Genomic DNA, 20,540 nt, shown 5'->3' with positions numbered 1-20,540 from the left:
ATGGTTGGTCTTGTTTGGGATGGGTACAGACACTGGCCAGAAAGAATGTTCCAAAAAAAATGTTCTAGGCATTTCGTGAAGGTGGTTGCTCAGATTCAAAAGTTGATTTTCTAAGCACAGACACTTGGTGCCCCCTGTTGGCCAAAGGTTATCATTAACATCTATCTCTTAGAGATCAAGACAAAGTCAGATTTGGGGTACAAGGAGCATGTTAGGGGGTTGCTGTTCTCAACACTTGTTTTTGTTGTTGTTGTTGGGTAGTTGTCTTGGGGTTTCATCTTCTGTGATAGCACACCGTGACCAAAAGCCACTTGGCAGAAAAAGGGTTTATTTTGCTTATACTTCTACATCAAAGTTCATCATTGGAAGTCAGGGTAAGGAACTCAAGGCAGGAACTGATAAAGACACTGAGAGGAACACTGCTTACTGGCTTGTACCCCATGCCTTGCTTGTCCTGTTTCCTTATAGCACTCAGGACCCCCAGTCTAGGAGAGGCACCGCCCACAGTGAACTGGGCCCTCCCACATCAGTCATCAAGAAAATGCACCACTGACCTGGTGGGGGCATTTTCTCAATTCAGGTTCCCTGTTCTCAAATGATTCTAGCTTGTGTCAGGTTAACATGAAACTAGCCAGCACAGCGCTCCAGTGGGAAAACGAAAATGTCCTCGAGCCCCCTCCAGGCGCAGCAGCCTCTGTCTAGCCCCATGCCCACGGCTACTTCCAACAAACTGTTCTCCTCACACCCAGCTCTTGGGGCCAGGTGTGCAGCTCTGGTACAGGGCTCAGGATACATGCCCGGAAGTGTTAGAGCTTTTCTCTCCACCATCTCTAACAAACACCTGCCCTGTTACAGTCCATAAGACACATCACCTCTTTGGTCTACAGCAACAGCGGCGCGAGCGGGAGCAGCGGAAGCTGCAGGAGAAGGAGCAGCAGCAGCGGCGGTTGGAAGATATGCAGGCCCTGCGGCGAGAGGAGGAGAGGCGGCAGGCAGAGCGGGAGCAGGTATTGGCGCCAGTGCACACACAGACACCCGCCTCCACACCTGCCCTGCCCCTGCCCCTGCTCCTGCTGCCTGCCTTCCTTGCTCCTCGGTGCCCTGTCCCTTTCGCTCCCCTACCCCCAGATTCCTCCTATCTTTTCTAGCTTCACTCTTTCTCTCTGTTTTCTCCTACCCTTCAACCCTACCCTTCTCCCTGCCCTCCTGTCTCTGTGTCTTCATTCCCCATCTCTGCCCATCCCTGACTTTCTCTCTGGGGCATTGTCCCTCATGGTACCCACCTGATTCCTCCTCATCCCCTGTCTCCTCTTATTCCCATCTGTGCCACATTGCCCCCTGGGGCTCATCCACCCTTGTTCCCCCTCATCCTCACCCCGCTGATTCCCTCCCTTCGCCGCTGCTGCCACCCTCCTCTGCTGCCTCCCTCTCTCCCTGCCCCCTGCCCCACCCCACCCCCCAGGAATATATCCGTCACAGGCTAGAGGAGGAGCAGCGACAGCTCGAGATCCTTCAGCAACAGCTGCTCCAGGAACAGGCCCTGCTGCTGGTAACGGGGTCCCTCGGTGTCCTCGGGAAGATGCCATCCTGAGCTGCTTTCCTGCACTGGGATGGGAAACACTTCAGGGAAAGGGACTTCCAGGGAAGCAGCTCCTGTGTAGGCAGTAGAGGAAAGGAAGGGCTGCCTGCTCTAACTCACAGGGCCACACCCTGCTGACCCTCTGTCCCTACTGTTGGGCCCAGGAATACAAGCGGAAGCAGCTAGAGGAGCAGAGGCAGTCGGAGCGGCTCCAGAGACAGCTGCAGCAGGAGCATGCCTACCTCAAGTCCCTGCAGCAGCAGCAGCAACAACAACAGCTCCAGAAGCAGCAGCAGCAGCAACAGATCCTACCTGGGGAAAGGAAGCCCCTGTATCATTATGGTCGGGGCATTAATCCTGCTGACAAGCCAGCATGGGCCCGAGAGGTACTCACAGCCTGCTATATCCCCTAAGACCTAATCCTGCCAGTCTTTTGCCTGAGGGCTGGAAATGTTTGTGAGAAATGGTTGCTGCACAGAAATGGGCATGAGAAGGGCCGAGGAGCAGAGGTTGTAGTGATGGAGTGCTTGGAGCAAGTGAGGATCTAGATTCTGAGACCAGGGAAGCAGACACTGGCCTGCTGATGACCTCTTGCATCACAGGTGGAAGAGAGAGCAAGGATGAATAAGCAGCAGAACTCTCCCTTGGCCAAGACGAAGCCAAGCAGTACAGGGCCAGAGCCCCCCATCTCCCAGGCCTCTCCTAGCCCCCCAGGACCTCTTTCCCAAACTCCTCCTATGCAGAGGCCTGTGGAGCCTCAGGAAGGACCGCACAAGGTGAGTCTGTCCCCATTCCTGTCCCAGCACAAGTGGCTTTGCTCAAAGCCAGGTACAGAGCTGCATCCATAAACACGTGTATGCATTCACTAGTGTCTTCTGCACACCACAGTAACAGCCCTGTAGACAGTTTGCAGCTGCGTGTGTCTAGTCTTCTCCAGCGTCTGCTGAGGGGAGAAGGAACTTTTCTCATCCCAGACCCTAGTTTGCAGGATGTGCCACAGCAGGCTGCCCATCCTTCCTGGTCTCTCCCTACAGAGCCTGGTAGCACACCGGGTCCCACTGAAGCCATATGCAGCACCTGTACCCCGATCCCAGTCCCTGCAGGACCAACCCACTCGAAACCTGGCTGCCTTCCCTGCCTCCCACGACCCTGACCCTGCTGCTGTCCCCACACCCACTGCCACGCCCAGTGCCCGAGGAGCTGTCATCCGCCAGAATTCAGACCCCACCTCGGAAGGGCCTGGCCCGAGCCCAAACCCCCCATCCTGGGTCCGACCTGATAATGAGGCTCCACCTAAGGTAAGCACAACCCTGAAGGACAAGAAAATAGAGTTGAGAGTGGGAAGGAAGAAAGCAAGGCAGCCATGCAAGGGTTAGCATCCAGAGGGTGGAGACAGCAGTGACAGTGGGGGCTGAGAAATAGCCAGTTACTTGGTACCAAAGGGTGATATATAAAGGTGGCTGTTGTCGGGGTTTCTGTCCTGCCCAATTCCTGCAATCGTTAAGTCCCAAAGAAACCACACAGAGGTCTACATTAACTATAAACTAACTGGCCCATTAGCTCAGGCTTCTTATTAACTCTTATAACTTATATTAGCCTATTATTCTAGTATATGTTAGACACATGGCTCAGTACCTTTTTCAGCAAGGCAGTCACATCTTGCTTCTTCTGTGGCGGGCTCACAACTGCAGAAAAAGCTTCCTTCTTCCCAGAATACTCCTGACCCGACTCTACTTCCTGTCTGGTTGTCCCTCCTATACTTCCTGTCTGGCTACTGACTAATCAGTGTTTATTTAAAATATAATTGGCAGAATACAATTGTCCCACACCACTTCCCCTTCTTTTTTTTTAAATAAAGGGAAATATCCATAGTCCATTTGGGGGGGGGGGGATGTGGGCATGGTTTTCCAGGCTTCTTCCTGCTCTGCTAGTTGGGGGCACTGATAATCTTATGGGGACCTAAAGAAAATTTAGAATTATGATCAAGTCCTGACTGGAGTATCCTGTGAGGCTTGATCATCTCAGGCAGCATCTTGAATCTGTTCTGGATGCAGAACTCTGACATCTGGGCCATCTGTTTCCATCGGAGATCTCTCAGGTGGTCTTTCTTGATCAAACCTGATTTTTCAAAAAAAAACCTGATTTTTCTTAACTCAGAATGAATCCGCAACTTCTCATTTTCTGTGGAAACAAAAGCAAAACCTATCTTCTCTAAAGTAACATATCTTTTGAAGTCAAGGTATTTTCAAAAAAAACTATCTTGGATTAATTTAGCAGCATTTACAAACAAATATCTTTTAGCAGCTGTTGCTCTTTCCTCAGCATTCAAACGATTCAAAGAGAACATAATATACAGTATCCAGACTCTGTATTTTTTGTCTTTGCGTAGCTTTATTTTAAATTCTATTTCTTTTATTTTTATTTTTAATTTTTGGCTTTTTGAGTCAGGTTCTCTGTATCTTTGACTGTCCTGGAACTCCCTCTGTAGACCAGGCTATCCTTGAACCCACAGAGATCTGCCTGCCTCTGCCTCCCAACGCTAGGATTAAACACATGTGCCATCGCACATTGAACTCACAGAGGTCTGCCTACCTCTGTATTCCAAGTGTTGGGATTAAAGGTGTGTACCACCATACCCAAATTCTCTCTCTCTCTCTCTCTCTCTCTCTCTCTCTCTCTCTCTCTCTCTCTCTGTTTTTAAGGATTCTAGCCTTTTTCTTTTCTCTCCAAAGCCTGCATATATTTTTAACACACTGTAAAACATTTAGACGTTTTCTTCATTTTTGAATCTCTCTTTACTGTATATCTCTCTTTTTCGGACCACATGAGTCTATAATTTGCTAAGCAATATGGATAGGTTTAAAGCCGTGGGTTTGATGGCTGGATTCCTTAGCTTTCTGAGATTCCAGCCTCATGGCGGAGGTACCAGCTGTAACCACATTTATTGCCACAACTCTATGGCATTTCAAGGTCCCTGCCAGCAAGCAAGCTGCAGCAATCTGCTCACAAACCACACGCTCTGTAGGCGGACCTCCTGCCTTCAAGAGTCAGAGTTTGTGCTGGCAGGATGGCCCAGGAAGCTGGCATTTTAAAATGTTGCAGCTTTTTTCCTGCTACGGCTGAAAACCAAAAAGCATGTGGTCAGCTTTTCATCAACACCATTTAAGTGTTTCATGGCAGGACCTCTCAAAAAAGCTACAAGGTTTTACAGCTAAAGCTGAGTCAGGAAGAAAATGAGACACATTTGCCTCTAACAAACAGAGCCCACCTGAGAAAATGCTGCTCTCAATAAGCTGTGCTTAACTCTGTTTTCTGTCAAGAATTACTTCCCAAGCTCTGTCTGGCTTTATGTTGTCCATGTGGGCGCCATTTGTTGGCGAGGGGCTTCTGTCCTGCCCGGCTTCCACAGTTGTTAAGTCCCTAAGAGATCACACAGAGGTCTACATTAACTATAAACTGACTGGCCCATTAGCTCAGGCTTCTTATCAACTCTTATAACTTATAGGTGGCTTTATCCCACTGGCCATTTTTCAGCTTCATAGCCTGGATATACTCGGTAACTTACCTGACTTGTTTGTTTCTCCGTGGATGCTGAAGACTACATTTCTTAGGTTGGGGTTGAATGTGTGTGACATCTGCACATGACTGACAGATCTTGTCAACGCCTGTTCTTTCCAGGTTCCTCAGAGAACCTCGTCTATTGCCACTGCCCTTAATACCAGTGGGGCCGGAGGGTCCCGGCCGGCTCAGGCTGTCCGTGCCAGGTACACAACGCCAGGGTGGGGTCATGTGGCAGCCTAGGGAGTAAGACATAGGGACTTTGCCAGGTTACCTGCATAGGGGTGGGGCAAGCCCCAAACCAGGCACCTCAGCCCCTCCTTGTGCCACCACCACCCGCCCCGGCACCCTCTGCTCCCTTCACAGACCTCGCAGCAACTCCGCCTGGCAAATCTATCTGCAGAGGCGGGCAGAGCGGGGTACCCCCAAGCCTCCCGGGCCCCCAGCTCAGCCCCCTGGCCCGCCCAACGCCTCTAGGTAATGGAGTTGGCCCCACTCACTCTCACTTCTCACTTCTGCCACCTGCTTCCCTGGTGATGGCTCCTCCTGCAGTGTAGCTTGACCCCCGTGGCTGGAAGCACATCTCTGACATGAACTCCGTCCCTTCACAGTAACCCCGACCTCAGGAGGAGTGACCCTGGCTGGGAGCGCTCAGACAGTGTCCTCCCGGCCTCTCATGGACACCTCCCTCAGGCTGGCTCACTGGAACGAAACCGAAACCGTGTGGGAGGTATGTCAGCCTGACATATCTGGGCCTTGAATTTGTCTTGACCAACACTGAGAGCAGGGCCTATGGCATTTAGTGGCTTAGGACCAGAACACCACAGGGACAAGAGGCCTGTGGGTGGGGTTGGGGCCTATGGTCAGCATGGGCCTGGGGCCACTTTGTAGGTATCTGTGACCTTGTTTCTTCCACCCTGCCATGCCCAGCCTCTACAAAACTGGACAGCTCACCAGTGCTCTCCCCTGGGAACAAAGCCAAGCCTGAAGACCACCGTTCAAGGCCAGGCCGGCCCGCAGTGAGTGATCTGGGGGCAGGATGTACAGCCTTCAGGGTCCTGGGCACTGGGATCAGGGCCAACCCTTCACTCCCATGAGAGGACGAGCAGTCCCAGGCCATACAGCACCTCTCATGCCACTAACCTTTCTCACCATCTCTCCTGCTTCCTCCTGGCTGCCTTTCCTCCTCCACGGCCCCTCCCAGAGCTATAAGCGAGCAATTGGTGAGGTTAGTGAGAGGGGTTGTTGGGGAGCCCTCTCTTGTTCCCTGTCTGCAGCTCCACTGGCAGCCCCCATGTATTGCTTCTACCCAAGCCCCACTGCTCCCCTCATGCCTTTTCTTCCCTGCAGGATTTTGTGTTGCTCAAAGAGCGGACCCTGGATGAGGCCCCGAGGCCTCCCAAGAAGGCCATGGACTATTCCTCATCCAGTGAGGAGGTGGAGAGCAGTGAAGATGAGGATGAGGAAGGCGATGGGGAGCCGTCAGAGGGGAGCAGAGACACTCCCGGGGGCCGGTATGGGGTGTCCTAGGGCAGGCCCCCTATCAGGACAAGGAGAGGAAAGATTCAGGGAAGGCGGGAGTGAGGCTGTGCCAGGGTGGAGTGCTAGCTTCCCACTGCGTCCACTGTTCTGTCAGTTGTGGGGGGCCCTTCCAGATGCTCCTCTGTCTCTGCCAGCCTGCCCTGAGGGCCACTCAGAAAACACCTGAGTCAGTGAGGGCTTTAGAGGAGACTGAAAGCCCCAGTCTCCGCCGTCACCTGCCTCCTGTGGCATTGTATGGCAAGCAGGACCTCTTTCCCACAGCAGTGATGGAGATACGGACAGCGTCAGCACCATGGTGGTTCATGATGTTGAGGAAATAGCCGGGACCCAGCCCCCATATGGGGGAGGCACCATGGTGGTCCAGCGTGTGAGTGGGTCTCCCTACCCTTTTCTACACCTGCGGCAGGCCCTCTGCAGCCCTACCCTAACATTCTGTCTGTTCTACAGACTCCTGAAGAGGAACGAAGCCTGCTGCTTGCTGACAGCAACGGCTACACAAACCTGCCCGATGTGGTCCAGCCCAGCCACTCACCTACTGAGAACAGCAAAGGTCAAAGCCCTCCCACAAAAGATGGAGGCAGTGATGTAAGTGTGCCGATGTAGGTCCATAACTAGAGAGAGAGCCCTGCAAACGGTTTGCAGAGGAGTGGGTGATGGGAGCACTGTGGCAGGTGAAGCAAGGCTCTGTGAACGCAGTAGGGCTGGGGTCTGTCCCACAGCCACACGTGGTTCTTGACTGTTCCCTCTCCCCACAGTACCAGTCTCGAGGGTTGGTAAAGGCCCCTGGGAAGAGCTCTTTCACCATGTTTGTCGATCTAGGGATCTACCAGCCTGGAGGCAGTGGGGACACCATCCCTATCACAGGTGAGGACAGGAGGAATTATCTGCCGTGAGGCTAGACTTCAGAGCTAGCCTGAGAATGTAGCTTTACAGAGGATAAGCATGGGGCTGAAGAGATGGCTCAGTGGTTAAAAGTATGTGCTACTCTTCCAGAGAACCCAAGTTTGGTCCCAACATCCACATCACACACCTCACACCCTCCTTAACTTTGAGTCAGGGAATCAGATGCCTTTTCCAGCCTCCATGGATACCTGCATACATAGAAAAGAAAAATTTAATTTTTTTAGTTTTTTGTGACAGGGTTTTTTCTGTATAAGAGCTCTGGCTGTCCTGGAACTCACTCTGTAGACCAGGCTGGCCCCGAACTCATAGAGAACTGCCTGCCTCTGCTTCCCAAGTGCTGGAATTAAAGGCATGAGTCATATGCACAGGCCTCTCTTTTGAGGCTTAGCCCCTGCCCGGGCGAGGGCTTCTGAGGGGCAATTGCTCAGGGTGGCTAAGGGAACGGTTGAGTGACCGAAGGATTTGAGCGAGGCCCTGGCTGGGATTCTTTTATCTCTGCTCTCTTCATGCACCTCTGCTGAAGTCTTTCTCTTCCCCTTCTGAGAGTTCTGAAGTGCCAAGATCAGATACAGCATAGGAATAAAAACAGGCACTGGAGGGCTGCAGCCACCCTCCCTCCTCTTCATCTTGGCAGCCCTAGTAGGTGGAGAGGGTGGTCGTCTTGACCAGCTGCAGTTCGATGTGAGGAAAGGCTCTGTGGTCAACGTCAACCCCACCAACACCCGGGCTCATAGTGAAACTCCCGAGATTCGGAAGTACAAGAAGCGATTCAATTCGGAGATCCTCTGTGCAGCCCTCTGGGGTAAGCCAGGGCTGAAAGGGATCTGGGTACAGCTTCCATGCTCCTGATCCTGGTCAGGGGAGAGCCGGGTCTGCCTCTGACCTGTCCAAGGACTCGTATTGCAGGGGTCAACCTCCTGGTGGGCACAGAGAATGGGCTAATGCTGCTGGACCGGAGCGGACAGGGCAAAGTGTATGGACTCATTGGGCGGCGGCGCTTCCAGCAAATGGACGTGCTGGAGGGGCTCAACCTGCTCATCACCATCTCAGGTGCCTGTCTCAACTCTGGCTTTGTCGGCTTTGGCCTGGGAGGAGAAGGGCCTTGGTGGTTCACTGTGGTGTGCAAACAGCATTGTGTGAAGCAGCACACAAATGGGGCCTTTGATGGGAATAAGTGTGAGTTTTTATGTGTGTGTGTGTGTCCATCTCTCAGGGAAAAGGAACAAACTTCGGGTATATTACCTGTCCTGGCTGCGGAATAAGATTCTGCACAACGACCCAGAGGTGGAGAAGAAGCAAGGGTGGACCACTGTGGGGGACATGGAGGGCTGTGGCCACTATCGTGTTGGTGAGGATGACACAACACAGTAGCCAGGGAGAAACAAGGTCTGGGCTAAATGCAGAGGTCATCAGAACCTGACAGCGGAAGTCATTGCTTCCCCCTTTCTTGCCCCCAGTGAAATATGAACGTATTAAGTTCCTGGTCATAGCCCTGAAGAGCTCTGTGGAGGTGTACGCCTGGGCTCCCAAACCCTACCACAAATTTATGGCCTTCAAGGTAATGGCAGCCTCAGCCTTCAGTACATTTATTTGAAGGTTCTGCTCCTGCACTTTCTTCCTGAATCTTCTCTCCCCCACAGTCCTTTGCCGACCTCCCTCACCGCCCTCTGCTGGTGGACCTGACTGTAGAGGAGGGACAGCGGCTCAAGGTCATCTATGGCTCCAGTGCTGGCTTCCATGCTGTGGATGTTGACTCTGGGAACAGCTACGACATCTACATCCCTGTGCACGTGAGCTTAGCAGGGCTGTGGAGCAAGTGGAACCAGTCCTTCTGGACATCAGACTTGAGGACCCTACCTCACCCGGTTCTCTCTCCCCAGATCCAGAGCCAGATCACGCCCCATGCCATCATCTTCCTCCCCAACACCGACGGCATGGAGATGCTGCTGTGCTATGAAGACGAAGGTGTCTATGTCAACACCTACGGGCGGATCATCAAGGATGTGGTGCTGCAGTGGGGAGAGATGCCCACCTCTGTGGGTAAGTGATGGCCACCTCCTGGACGGCTTGCCCTGAGGTGACCAGGACAGCCTCCTTACAGCCTTTCTACCATCGTCTCCCTTCAGCCTACATCTGCTCCAACCAGATAATGGGCTGGGGTGAAAAAGCCATTGAGATCCGCTCTGTGGAGACAGGCCACCTAGATGGGGTCTTCATGCACAAACGAGCCCAGAGGCTCAAGTTCCTGTGTGAGCGGAATGATAAGGTGAGGCAGTGTGTATGTGAGGGAGCCCTGTGCTAGGCTGGCTGTCCACACCTTGTGCTGGGCAGATCTGGGGGGCGGAGTGGTTCTGCTGTTCTCAGAGCAGCCCCTCCCCTGGAAGCTGTCAGAGCCGCCACCCTCCTTCCCCTTGGGTTCTGTTGCCTTTACCCCAGGGGTCTAGTAACACACCTCTGGGCTTTCACTGGGGTGGGGAGAAGCATGCCCCAGTCTGCAGTTTGTCTCACTTCCTCTTCCCTATCCCAGCTGAGGATCCCCCACCCACAAACACACACACCACACTCTAGCCCTTCGTGATGGCTTTTCTACCTCATCCAGGTGTTTTTTGCCTCAGTCCGCTCTGGGGGAAGCAGCCAAGTTTACTTTATGACTCTGAACCGTAACTGCATCATGAACTGGTGATGAGGCCCTGGGCTGGGCTCCCCATGGACCCAGCTCTCTCCCCACAGCCAGGCCGCCCAGCCCTGCTCCCCCTCTCCCTTTGGGCTTTTGCTTTTACTGGTTTGATTCACTGGAGCCTGCTGGGAACGTGACCTCTGATCCCTGAAGCTTTTGTGATCACGTGACCATCCTTTCTCCCAACATGTTTTCAAAACTGTGCCTGTCCCCAACTTCTGGGGAATGACACAGCTTCCCCTTACCAGGAATTGAGTGGGACTTGCCCCTCCCCTTTTCTCCACTTAAGAGGAGAGTGCTTGGGGCTTGGACCCCCTTACCCCATTGCTGCTGACTGAGCAGGGCCCTGTACCCCTTTATTTGCACGCCAGGGGAGCCGGCTCCCCCCTTGAATGTACCAGACTCTGGGGGGGGTCACTGGGCCCTGGGTTCTGGGGGGAGGGTCACCAGCCACTCCAGGGGCAGGGACCAGGTCCTCATTTTCTGAAAGCACTTTAATGACTTCCCCTCCCCCAGGTCCCAGGGAATGGAGGAGGGACCCCATAGCCAAAACATTCCTCCTTCCCACCCTCTCCTCCCTTCATGCCCCCTTGCTTGCATCTGTATATAGTGTGAGCAGCAGGTAGCCCTTCCCCCTCCTGTATCCTTTCTCAATGTAGTGGCCTTGGATACCCGTTTGTTAATAAAGACAATTCTACCAGCTCCCACCATGTTGAGAGCCCACCATCTGGCATCAGTGTTCCTATGTCTAAGTCTAGGCAAAGCCTCATTGGCTGTCAGCTAGGTCTGATGGATCAAAGGAGCCAAGAGGTAGTGAGACCCAACCAAGGGCAAACCCTGTCCTAGATTGTTGACTTCAAGAGCCTGGCCAAATCACCTGACTGCTATACACACTGACCCTGAGGAGCCAGACCCACCCACGTGGCCACACAACCCTCCTGGAAGTTCACAAAATGGATTTATTGTCAGCCTGTTGGCAAAGTCGACTTCTTGCGGGGGGAGGGGTGACATGGGTGCTAGTGCAGGCTCAGGGTTGGATACACGGTGGGTAGGGGAGATCAGGAACTTGGTTGAAGTAACCCCCAAGGAAGATGAGGCAGGAACCGACGCTGAAGAGCACCAGAGCTGCCCAAAAGCAGACGTTGTCGAGGGCTTTCCCCATGCGCACCCAGTCGGACACTTCCTGTGGGACACAGCTTAGTGCAAGAGAGGGAATGAGGGAAGGGCCTTAGCCGCACTCTCACTCAACCCAACCCACCTCTTCGTTGGCTTCCTGGTCTCGTGTGCTCTCAGCCACAAAGTTCACAGCATCCACACAACAACGGATTTCAGGGGCTGCAGCGCCCAGGTTCTGGCAGAGGGCAGCTAAAAGGGCGGCGACACCAAGTCATTAAAGAACATCCCCAATGCAAGTGTGTGCCTTTGACCCACCAAGAGCGGTGCTCACCAGTCCAAGCCCCATGCCGATGCCTCTGCCCCTCAAACACGAGCTCACTCCGCGGCTTTTTCAGGATGAGCTCCTCTGCTCGGAGCAGAATGCCCACAGAGGAGGCGCGCCTGGCAGGTGAGGTAGCTCGGGGAGCCTCAGGGGGTGGGCTTGAGCCCAGGAGGCGTGGCAGTAGCTCCAATAAAATCTGTGGCCCGGGCAGAGATAAGTTCCAAGCCCGCTTCCCACCCTGGGCTGTCCTTCACTCAACCAGCGCTTACGCTTACTTGGCGCAGCCGAGGGGATGTGGTATGAGTCGTCGGAGTCCGCAAAGACACGTTGAGTACGATGACGCAATTCATAACAATGAGCGTGGCAACCACCATGACGAAAATAAGATACCTGAGATACATACCAAGGAGGCATGATGTCACAGCATCCCACAAAACAGGACAAGCCGCTAGCTGTCCTCTACCTCACAAACACCTCCGCGCGGGAGTGGTGGAGTTACTTCCCTTGGCTACCCCTCCACAACACCAGTATCCACCCCCTCCCGCATCCACCATCTGTTGCGGCCATGAAGGGGACTCCCAGCAACTTGGACACCCTGCTGTGGGTCTACCACTTCCACAGCTCCACCGAGGTGAGAACGGTCCACCCAAAGGCGGCATCTGGAGAGGTCTCCAGCGCCTGCTGCTGTGACCCTTCCCACTCCACTACCCCTGCTTCTCCAGGTGGCCCTACAGCCTCCGCTTCTGTCTTCCCTGGAACTTGCTGTGGCCGCAGCTCACGAATATCTGGTCCAAAGGTTCAGAGAACTTAAGTCCCAGGAGCCCCTGGAATCCAATAAGCCGCCTGTCCAGAAGGCCACCTTGGGGCTGGTGCTAAGAGAAGCTGCAACCAGCATCATGAGCTTCGGAGCCACCTTGTTAGAGGTGCAGCTCTGGGGAGTTGAGGGATGGGAAGAAAAGCGGGGGAGGGCTAGGCCAGCAAAGGCAGAGACCTCTAGCCCTTGTGCCCCCAATGCAGATCTCAGTCCTGTGGCTACAGCAGGAAGTGCTGGACAGCAGCGACGGCTGCCTGAGCACAGCCCCGAACACTGGGGATCCGGGTAGGGCACTGGCCCGTGTAGCCCTGGCTGCAGGGCAGGGGATTCGGCAAGCTGGAGCAGCAGCTGGCGCAAGTGTCCGGTACCTGATCCAGGGGGCGTGGCTGTGCCTGTGCGGACGCGGTTTGCACGGGTCCACCTCATCCCTGCAACACACCCTACGCCAGCTGGGTCTTGGGGTCCCCGGGGATCCGGTACGTTCAGAATAAGGGGTGTGACACGGGTCAGAGGAGATGGGACTGAGGTTATACTGAGCCATACTGACCTCTCAACAGAGATACCCGGAAGACCCCAAGGTGGCATCCAACAGCAGTGAGGAGAACGGGGGACCAGATAATCCATCACTGTCCCAGCCCCACCCTGTGTCCAAATAAAAACCCAGAACAAGACAACTGCAAGTCCCCTACGCCAACCTTCTTTGGCTCCGCCCACCGTGCTGGTACCCCATCTCTGTTAGATCCACTTTGAGGTTACCTGCCCAGCAGTGGCACGCTCAGAGATGTCTCTGGAATTTTCTGGGCAATTAGGAACAAGAAGACAGTCTGGGCTAGCAGGACGTTGATTGAGACCGTGCATTTCTGGCCACCAGCTAGAGGGAGCACACCGTGAGAAGCGGCCCAGGGAGGGAGCCTAGCCTGGACTTTAGAAGTCAGGGGTTACCCCTTACCCTGCGCAGGCAGGAAGTAAGCAAGCAGCACCAAGCCGGAAATGAGTACACAAGGTACAATGATGTTAATGACGTAAAAGAGCGGCTTCCTACGGATGATGAGCGTGTAGATAATGTCAGTTTCTCCGGGGACTTCTGCAGAGCCTCCCTTGTAATGGCGGATCGTGCCTGGGCAGTAGTCGATGGCCCATTCTCCATTCTCTGCAGGGCATGGGGTGCAATCAGCCCACATACCTGCAACTCCAGGCTGAGCGGGTGGGCGCAGCTCTCAGGACCCTGGGCTGTCAGCATAGGGGAAGTATGGGCAGAGAGGGACATTCCCAGTAAGGATGTGAAAGAGAGAGGCCTAGTGTGACAATCGAGTTGTGTGGCCCAAGTCAGGCTCTGCAAGCCCCCGCCCCATACACCCGTGGCCCTCATCTGGGAAAGGTTTTGGAGGAAGTGATAGCCCCTTCACCAGTAAAAGCTTCCGTGTCAATTTCAATCTTGTCGATGGTCTCGCCGTTGTCATCCACCGCAAAGATGAACTCCACTTCTTCAGCATTGTAGGTCTGGGAGCTGTGAAACACGGCCAGGCTTCACCCCAGAAGCTGGACCCTTCTTAGTCCCGCCCCGGAAGCTCCCAATGGCTCCACTCTTGCCCACATCCCTCCAGCACATCTACTTCCTGTTCATGCCTCAGACTCTTCCTGGGGAGGAGCTGGGACTATGGAATAAACTACAAGATGCCAGCAAACCCAGGTGCAGCTTCCCACGCATCTCAGTGCCCCCCTCCACCACCTGCACAGCCCTTCCACAGAGCCCCCACCCGCTCCTCCATGTCAGGCCCTGTCCCCGCTCTAGGCCCCCCTCTCTCCTCCTTGAAGTGACTCTCCCCACCGGAAAACCAGAGAGCAGTTCTGCCAGTCGAAAGGGAAGTAGGTGACCTCCACTGCGCAGGTGCTGTGGTAGATGGCAGGGGGCAACCAGGTCACGTAGCCTCCCTCGCTGACCAGAACATTGCAGTCATAGGCCACTCCAAACTGCCCATCGATGCTGTGGGGAACAAGCTTTTCACAGCATTGGAAAGAGTACTGAACCTCTTCCGCCAACAAAGTCCCTCCTAAACCGTTTCCTCTTGGCCAGTCCTCACTTGTTTTCCAGAACGATCTCTGGCAGCCACACAGATTCCGAAGGGACCCGCAGGGTCTCTATGCCTGCAAAATCCTCCTTGCTGAAGTTGAGCCTGTAGTCCTGCCAGTCCTGAGAGGAGGGGACAGAAGGGTGTGCTCTCCACCCTTCTGGGTAGGAAGAAGGGGGTTGGCTGGGAACCCTCACACTGCTCCCGAGATCTAACTCACAATTCCAATCCAGACGTTGGTAGTCAGGGTCTCCTCCTTCTCATTCTACAAGAGGAACGAGCCTGCCTGAGGCCGGGAGTTAGGGTTAGAAGTGAGAAAGCAGGCATAGGATTGGAGGGGTAGCTTACCAGTGAGATGAGGTTGGTTAGGGTGACCTTGAGGGTGATGGTAACGGTGTCTTCGGGCCTCCTAACTGGCCGGCATCCTGGGTCATACTTGTCGAAGAGATGGTGATACAGGCTGAGCTCTTCATTCTTACTCTCGCTTCTGCCTGGGGTACGTCAAGAAGGAAGGATCACTGGACTTGAAGCAACAGCCTGGGTTTCTCTCCGCCCCCTGGGTCTGCGCAGCCCTCCTGTATGTATCTTTCTGCATTTCTCCTAAGCCAACAAGAGTGCACCTGGGGACTAAGTACTCTCTCAGTCTATGCCTTGGTCTCCACCTTTTCCCTGGTCCCTCCAGGTTGGGATAGGGACCCAGCTGGCTCCCCTAATTCCTGTCCCTACCAAGGAGTGCCAAGAGAAGCAGGGCACCAAGCAGAGCCCCTGCCATCCTGCGGTCTGGTTCTCAGGGTTATTCTGAGCTTTGACAGGCTTGAGGGGAAGGACAAGGTGCCTGTGTGAAGGGGGGGGTGTTAGTTCCGGGCTGGGTTAGACAGTCCCAAATCCTGTCACCAAATCCTCTACCCTTGCTGCAGCTGGGGACAGTTTGGCTGCTTCCAGAGGCAGCTGCCCCATACTGTGTCCCTTACCCACCCCATCCCAGCATCCTTTGCTTGTGCTTTAGCCAGCTCTGTAGCGGCAGACGTGATGTCTCATGAGAGGCACAGGCCTCGAATAGCACTTGGAACCACAAGCCTTTAGGGTAGGCGTCAGTGGAGACCCCCATTCTCACCACACACTGGTATCCCCCGTGTGGCTGCCTGTGTCTGTGATTCTGCAGCTGAGAGAACCTCCCATGCCTCCCACACCACCTCTGTCTTAGTTACTTTTTCTTTGTTTTTCAAGACAGGGTTTCTCTGTTGTAGCCCTGACTGTCCTGGAACTCACTCTGTAGACCAGGCTGGTCTCAAACTCACAGAGATCCGCCTGTCTCTGCCTCCCGAGTGCTGGGATTAAAGGCGTGCGCCACCATCGCCCAGCTCCAAGGCAATTTATAAAGACACTTAATTTGAGGATTATAGTTCCAGAGGGTTATGGTCCATGCCTCCGTCATGGCGGGGACAAGGCAGGCAGGCAGACATGATGATGGAGCAGCAGCCGAGAGCTCGCATTTATCACGTGACAGCCATGAGGCAAAGAGAACTAACAACTCAAAGCCCACCCCCAGCGACAGACCTCCTCCAATAAGGCCACAACTAATCCTTCACCCCAACAGTTCCACTAACTGGGGACCAAGCATTCAAACAGGAGCCTGTAGGTATGGGGGGGGCTCTCATTCAAATCACCACAACCCCATGTAGAATGCATGCTATCATACCCTTGCAGGGGCCAAGTCACCCTAATCCAGACTTAGACAAAAAGCAGCAGTCTCCATGAAGACCTGGACTGCAGCGACACACTTGACCCGTCAGAGACTGCTTCAGTGTGGGGCCCAACTCCTTCAACATCGCCCTGGATGAACCAACTTTGACCCCCTCACTTCGAGCAGGACACCTGCTATTCCCTGTCTTCTTCTACTGCCACCTTCTCACAGGTGACACTACTGTCCTTCCAACTGCTCTCCCTAATACCTTGGTCTTGCTGTGTAACCCAGGCTGGCCTTGAACTTTTGAACTTCCTGCCTCAGCCGTCTGGGTGCTGGGATGACAATCGATCGTGAGTCACCAGGCCTGAGTTTCCTGGTTTTATTTGTTTTTAAGACAAGTTGTGGGTAGCCCAGGCTGGCCTTGAAGCCCTGATCCTCTAGGCCCTCCAAGGGCTGGGACTGCAGGTGTGAGCGCTGCCAGACTTACTCAGAATCTGCAATTGACAAAGGCTCTCCAAGTGTTCATCATGGGTGATAACTATAGGACTAATTTTGATTTTGATTTTGTTGGCTTTTGAGGGAGGGGATTTCTTGAGACAGTGTCTTACTGTATAGGCCAGGCTAGCCTAGAACTTGTTATATAGACCAAATGTACAATCCTCTTGCCTCATCTTCCTGGCATGCGCCACAATGCCCAGCCGGAAACCCTTTATGCCTTATACCTTACACATCACCTCCATGCAGCAAAACAATCACTTCTGTCCTAAATGCATGAAGAGAATCTGCAGCTGAGGGGCCCTCACACAGGTGTCTGGTGATGACGCATTAGACTCACTGACAGCACAGGTGTGTGATGACGATGCACAGGTGTCTGTCTGGTGATGACGTATTGGACTCACTCATAACCATATTCATTATATTCCTCTGTGATCATTCCACATTTACAGAACATTTGTGGTCACTTTTCTTCACTTCTTCCCCTACCTATGAGATCCCTCGAACATCTGAGGCCAACAGGGTCATGTGACCTCTTGTCCTCACATTCTCTTGGAGCCCCTTTCTCCTGCTACTTGTCTTGTTTCTCATGTTTCACTGCAGATCCCAGAAAGGATTTGTGGGGGTGAACTCACTACCTTGAATGCCAGGCTCCTGCTGTTGTTTAATCCAGTCTCTGATTTAGGGCCGTAACCAAGAGGCACTGTGCTAAATGCAGACTTTTGCTCAAACATTAGTGGGCTCTTATGATACAGATACTACGATTATAGTTTAATAAGGATTGCTTCCAGCCAAGCCGTGATGGCGCACACCTTTAATCCCAGCACTTCGGAGGCAGAGGCAGGCGGATCTCTGTGAGTTCAAGACCAGCCTAGGCTACAAAGTGAGTTCTGGAATAGCCAGGGTTTCACAGAGAAACCCTGTCTTAGAGAAAAAAGAAAAAAAGAGAGGGGAGGGGAGAAAGAGGGAGGCGGAGAGCGGGAGAGAGAGGCTTCTAGTATTTAGCAGCAGGGAACTGTATGAAGGGAAACAGCTAGGAACGATGTGTAAAGGGGAGAGGAGCCATCGAGCTGTTGGTGGATCGGCCCTTGAAGCTTTAGAAACTCAAGGCATCCTATAGCTTCCTGTGAACTCACCCATGGTGGCCACAACACTCTGGAGCAGGGTCTTTACCCAGTGCTCCTCTCTCTACTGACGAGTGTGCCTGCTCCCTCTGGGCATTGCCTTCCTTCTGTGTACTTTCTGCCTCCCCTCAACATCTGCACCATCCACCATGGTCTTGGCCCCCGACTGACCCCTTGGCTTCTCTGCAGATACAGAGCCAGCTTGGCCTTGGTTCCCATCACTGCCTGTCTGAAGCCCCTGGGCCCAGTGGTGAGCTCATCAAGCTCCATAGGGTAAACCCATGGTCACAGGGACAGCCTTGGTAAAAACGCAGTAAGTCACAAACCAAAAAGGACACCAATGTGGACCAGTGAGGTGGCTCAGCATAAAGGTACTTTCTGCCAAACCTGACGACCTGTTTGTTCCCCTGGACCCCATGGAGAAAGGAGTGAGGAAACCCACCCTTCTGAGCTGCCCTCTGACCTCCACCTTCCTGTACAGACGTGCACCACGGCCCAGTTCATTCCTGAGCTTTAGGAGCACAGCGGGGAAGTGATAGGGAAAACCTGGGGTGTAAGCCCCTCCCCAACTCCCCCAGCCAACCGGAGGATTGGACACCTGCCTGTGAGCCAGTGTTGTATTTGTATAATGAAAATTCCAGTTTCCCTAGGGGCTGACTTACAAGTTAGCAACGATCCCTGCTCAACGGGAAGCCATGCCCTTCACCAACTACTTTTGGCTAGCAACTCTGAACAGCTGCAGCTGCCCCTGCCACAGAGCGTCTGACTGCTTCCTAGCCACCAGGGCCCTTGTAAAGGACCATCCCCCAGCTAGCCACAGGAGGGCTCCCTCTGTGTTTAGCAGGGGAAGCAGGTTAGCGGTGCCAGGCTGGGGAGTGTCCAGTAGACACGAACTGAGCTCTGCTTCCCACAATACGACTCAAGCTGGTGGCAGAGACCGGCTGGTTGGCTGTGTTCGGGGCATTTGGTAGAGTCTGGCACGCAGCAGAGGTTTGATAATTCTCTACTGGACAAATAAACAGAGCAAAGGGACTGCTGGTGTCTTTCCCTGAGAACTGTCCTCTCCACCCACACGTCCAGAGGATAGGATCGGAATGAGAATGACTCCCATAGACTCAAATATTTGCATGCTTAGTCCCTAGTTGGTGAACTATTATTTTATTTGAGACAGGGTCTTTCTATGTAGCTCTCTCTGGACCTTGGATGAAACTTGCTGTGTAGACCATGCTAGCCTTAAACTCACAGGCCTGCCTCTGCCTCTCAAGTGCTGGGATTAAAGGTGTGCACCAACCATGCCTGGAAAAAAAAACTTTTTTGCATAATAAATGTAGGTACATATTTATTTTTCAAAATATTTATTCTGAAGTTTTGTAAGTATGTGTGACTTTTTTTTTAAATATCAGGAAATGGAGCCCATGAATCAATGGCTTGCATTCAGAGCTGAATAAAACCAGCAGGACTGCTGTTAATAGGTTGGATAAAATGGCTTACACAATCATTTGACCTTGGCTGGGTCAGTATGAAGTCCTTCTGAGCCAGGCGGTGATGGCACATGCCTTTAATATCAGCACTTGGGAGGCAGAGGCAGGTGGACCTCTGTGAGTACAAAACCAGCCTGGTCTACAGAGTGAGTTCCAGGCCAGCCAGGGCCACACAGTAAGGCCCCGGCTAACAAAGTGTAAATGTGAACTGAACAGCCACTCTGGAGAGCTGACCGCTTCCTCCAATGTTAAGCATGCATTTCCCCATAGGGTGGCTGACAATCATTTGTGACTCCAGTTCCTCTACCCCCTTCTGGTCTCTGCAGGCACTGCATGCATGTGGTGTAGAGACATTCAGGCAAACACAAAGACACGTAAAATAAAAAGAAAGGAAATCAAGAAAGAAAGAAAAAAGAAAAAGAGAAATTAACAGTAGAGTCTATATAAATGAAGTGATGTCTGTGTCAATGAGTTACCTTAATATTTTTAAGATGTCCATTCTCCTTAAGGTATTCGAGAAATGATTTTTAAAAGAAACTGGATACTCATTTTAAAATCTCTATAATAGTGTGAAGGTCCATGAACAGTTTTGTCAATTTTGAAAAGAACCAAAGGAAGGACCCAGCCTACCCGATGTTAGAACACACCACAAAACCCAACAGCAAACACTCTAACAGCAGGTGAGCAAGCTGCCGGGACCTGGGAGAACAAGGAGGAGCCCAGAGCACCCGGCCTCTCAGGGCATCAGTGGGAGAGGCTGTTATCAGCACAGTGAGCAAGGCCTTCTATGGTGAGAAAAGTAAGCAGCTACTCCCACACCTCACCCCAGATACAAAGTAAACCCAGGTGGAGTAAAGGTTAACAGAAAAGGGAAACTAACGGAACAGACCATAGGAGTCTAGGAGGAACAGACTATAGGAGTCTAGGAGGAACAGACCATAGGAGTCTAGGAGGAAGAGGATAGGAGTCTAGGAGTCCTTTGTGGCTGGGGGGGGGGTGGAATTTTTCTTTTTTAAAAAAACAATGTATCAAAACCACTGCTGTAAAAAAGAAATACCCAGCAGAATGTGGTGAAGCAGATTTTTAATCCCAGCACTGTGGAGGCAGGGGAATCGCTGAGTTTGAGGTCAATCTGATCTATAAAACAAGTTCCAGGGTAGCCAGGGCTACACA

The 20,540-nt window shown here is 53.0% G+C and overlaps 3 protein-coding genes across 25 annotated transcripts in view; 2 read left to right on the top strand and 1 right to left on the bottom strand.

Annotated features, from left to right (window-relative positions):
• Mink1 (misshapen like kinase 1) overlaps nt 1–10,973 on the top strand; it is a 53,604-nt gene extending 42,631 nt beyond the window's left edge. For 2 of the 23 annotated variants that reach the window (XM_075991869.1, XM_075991878.1), the window contains exons 13-33: nt 888–1,007; nt 1,463–1,549; nt 1,744–1,965; nt 2,182–2,355; nt 2,614–2,877; nt 5,258–5,343; nt 5,504–5,614; nt 5,749–5,867; nt 6,068–6,156; nt 6,342–6,365; nt 6,488–6,651; nt 6,941–7,046; nt 7,127–7,264; nt 7,435–7,543; nt 8,217–8,384; nt 8,489–8,632; nt 8,796–8,930; nt 9,040–9,140; nt 9,223–9,622; nt 9,709–9,848; nt 10,182–10,973. In XM_075991869.1, coding sequence (XP_075847984.1) covers nt 888–1,007; nt 1,463–1,549; nt 1,744–1,965; nt 2,182–2,355; nt 2,614–2,877; nt 5,258–5,343; nt 5,504–5,614; nt 5,749–5,867; nt 6,068–6,156; nt 6,342–6,365; nt 6,488–6,651; nt 6,941–7,046; nt 7,127–7,264; nt 7,435–7,543; nt 8,217–8,384; nt 8,489–8,632; nt 8,796–8,930; nt 9,040–9,140; nt 9,223–9,622; nt 9,709–9,848; nt 10,182–10,265 — 2,985 coding nt within the window. In that variant the 3' untranslated portion in view covers nt 10,266–10,973. The remainder of the gene's footprint in view (nt 1–887; nt 1,008–1,462; nt 1,550–1,743; nt 1,966–2,181; nt 2,356–2,613; nt 2,878–5,257; nt 5,344–5,503; nt 5,615–5,748; nt 5,868–6,067; nt 6,157–6,341; nt 6,366–6,487; nt 6,652–6,940; nt 7,047–7,126; nt 7,265–7,434; nt 7,544–8,216; nt 8,385–8,488; nt 8,633–8,795; nt 8,931–9,039; nt 9,141–9,222; nt 9,623–9,708; nt 9,849–10,181) is intronic. The other 21 variants (XM_075991884.1, XM_075991890.1, XM_075991886.1 and 18 more) reach the window with 17 other exon arrangements.
• A 231-nt stretch (nt 10,974–11,204) lies between these two features.
• On the bottom strand, nt 11,205–15,361 carry Chrne (cholinergic receptor nicotinic epsilon subunit). Its single transcript, XM_075991895.1, has 12 exons — nt 15,307–15,361; nt 14,929–15,071; nt 14,801–14,845; nt 14,593–14,702; nt 14,340–14,495; nt 13,918–14,018; nt 13,461–13,661; nt 13,268–13,382; nt 11,973–12,087; nt 11,707–11,893; nt 11,518–11,624; nt 11,205–11,442 (listed from the first exon to the last, which is right to left on the bottom strand). The coding sequence occupies exons 1-12, from the start codon at nt 15,350–15,352 to the stop codon at nt 11,287–11,289; spliced, it is 1,482 nt and encodes a 493-aa protein (XP_075848010.1). The 5' UTR covers nt 15,353–15,361; the 3' UTR covers nt 11,205–11,286.
• On the top strand, nt 11,329–13,409 carry C11H17orf107 (chromosome 11 C17orf107 homolog). The gene is made up of 4 exons (XM_075991896.1): nt 11,329–12,328; nt 12,420–12,620; nt 12,715–12,987; nt 13,069–13,409. Exons 1-4 carry the CDS (start codon nt 12,110–12,112, stop codon nt 13,165–13,167), a joined length of 792 nt encoding a protein of 263 aa, XP_075848011.1. The 5' UTR covers nt 11,329–12,109; the 3' UTR covers nt 13,168–13,409.
• Nucleotides 15,362–20,540: the final 5,179 nt, after the last annotated feature.

Source organism: Microtus pennsylvanicus, chromosome 11 (assembly GCF_037038515.1).
Source record: "Microtus pennsylvanicus isolate mMicPen1 chromosome 11, mMicPen1.hap1, whole genome shotgun sequence".
Classification (NCBI taxonomy): domain Eukaryota; kingdom Metazoa; phylum Chordata; class Mammalia; order Rodentia; family Cricetidae; genus Microtus; species Microtus pennsylvanicus.
The sequence above is the reverse complement of the archived record's forward strand: the minus strand, read 5'-3'. Positions and strand labels throughout refer to the sequence as shown.

Excerpts from the sequence above, each read along its gene's own strand:
- C11H17orf107 (XM_075991896.1), top strand. The coding sequence starts at position 12,110 with ATGATGTCACAGCATCCCACAAAACAGGACAAGCCGCTAGCTGTCCTC. Across the intron at positions 12,329-12,419 it reads ACTTCCACAGCTCCACCGAG|GTGGCCCTACAGCCTCCGCT; the intron begins GTGAGAACGGTC and ends CTGCTTCTCCAG. Across the intron at positions 12,988-13,068 it reads TTGGGGTCCCCGGGGATCCG|AGATACCCGGAAGACCCCAA; the intron begins GTACGTTCAGAA and ends ACCTCTCAACAG.
- Chrne (XM_075991895.1), bottom strand. The coding sequence starts at position 15,352 with ATGGCAGGGGCTCTGCTTGGTGCCCTGCTTCTCTTGGCACTCCTTG. Across the intron at positions 13,662-13,917 it reads TGACACGGAAGCTTTTACTG|AGAATGGAGAATGGGCCATC; the intron begins GTGAAGGGGCTA and ends CATGCCCTGCAG. Across the intron at positions 13,383-13,460 it reads TTACTTCCTGCCTGCGCAGG|CTGGTGGCCAGAAATGCACG; the intron begins GTAAGGGGTAAC and ends TGCTCCCTCTAG.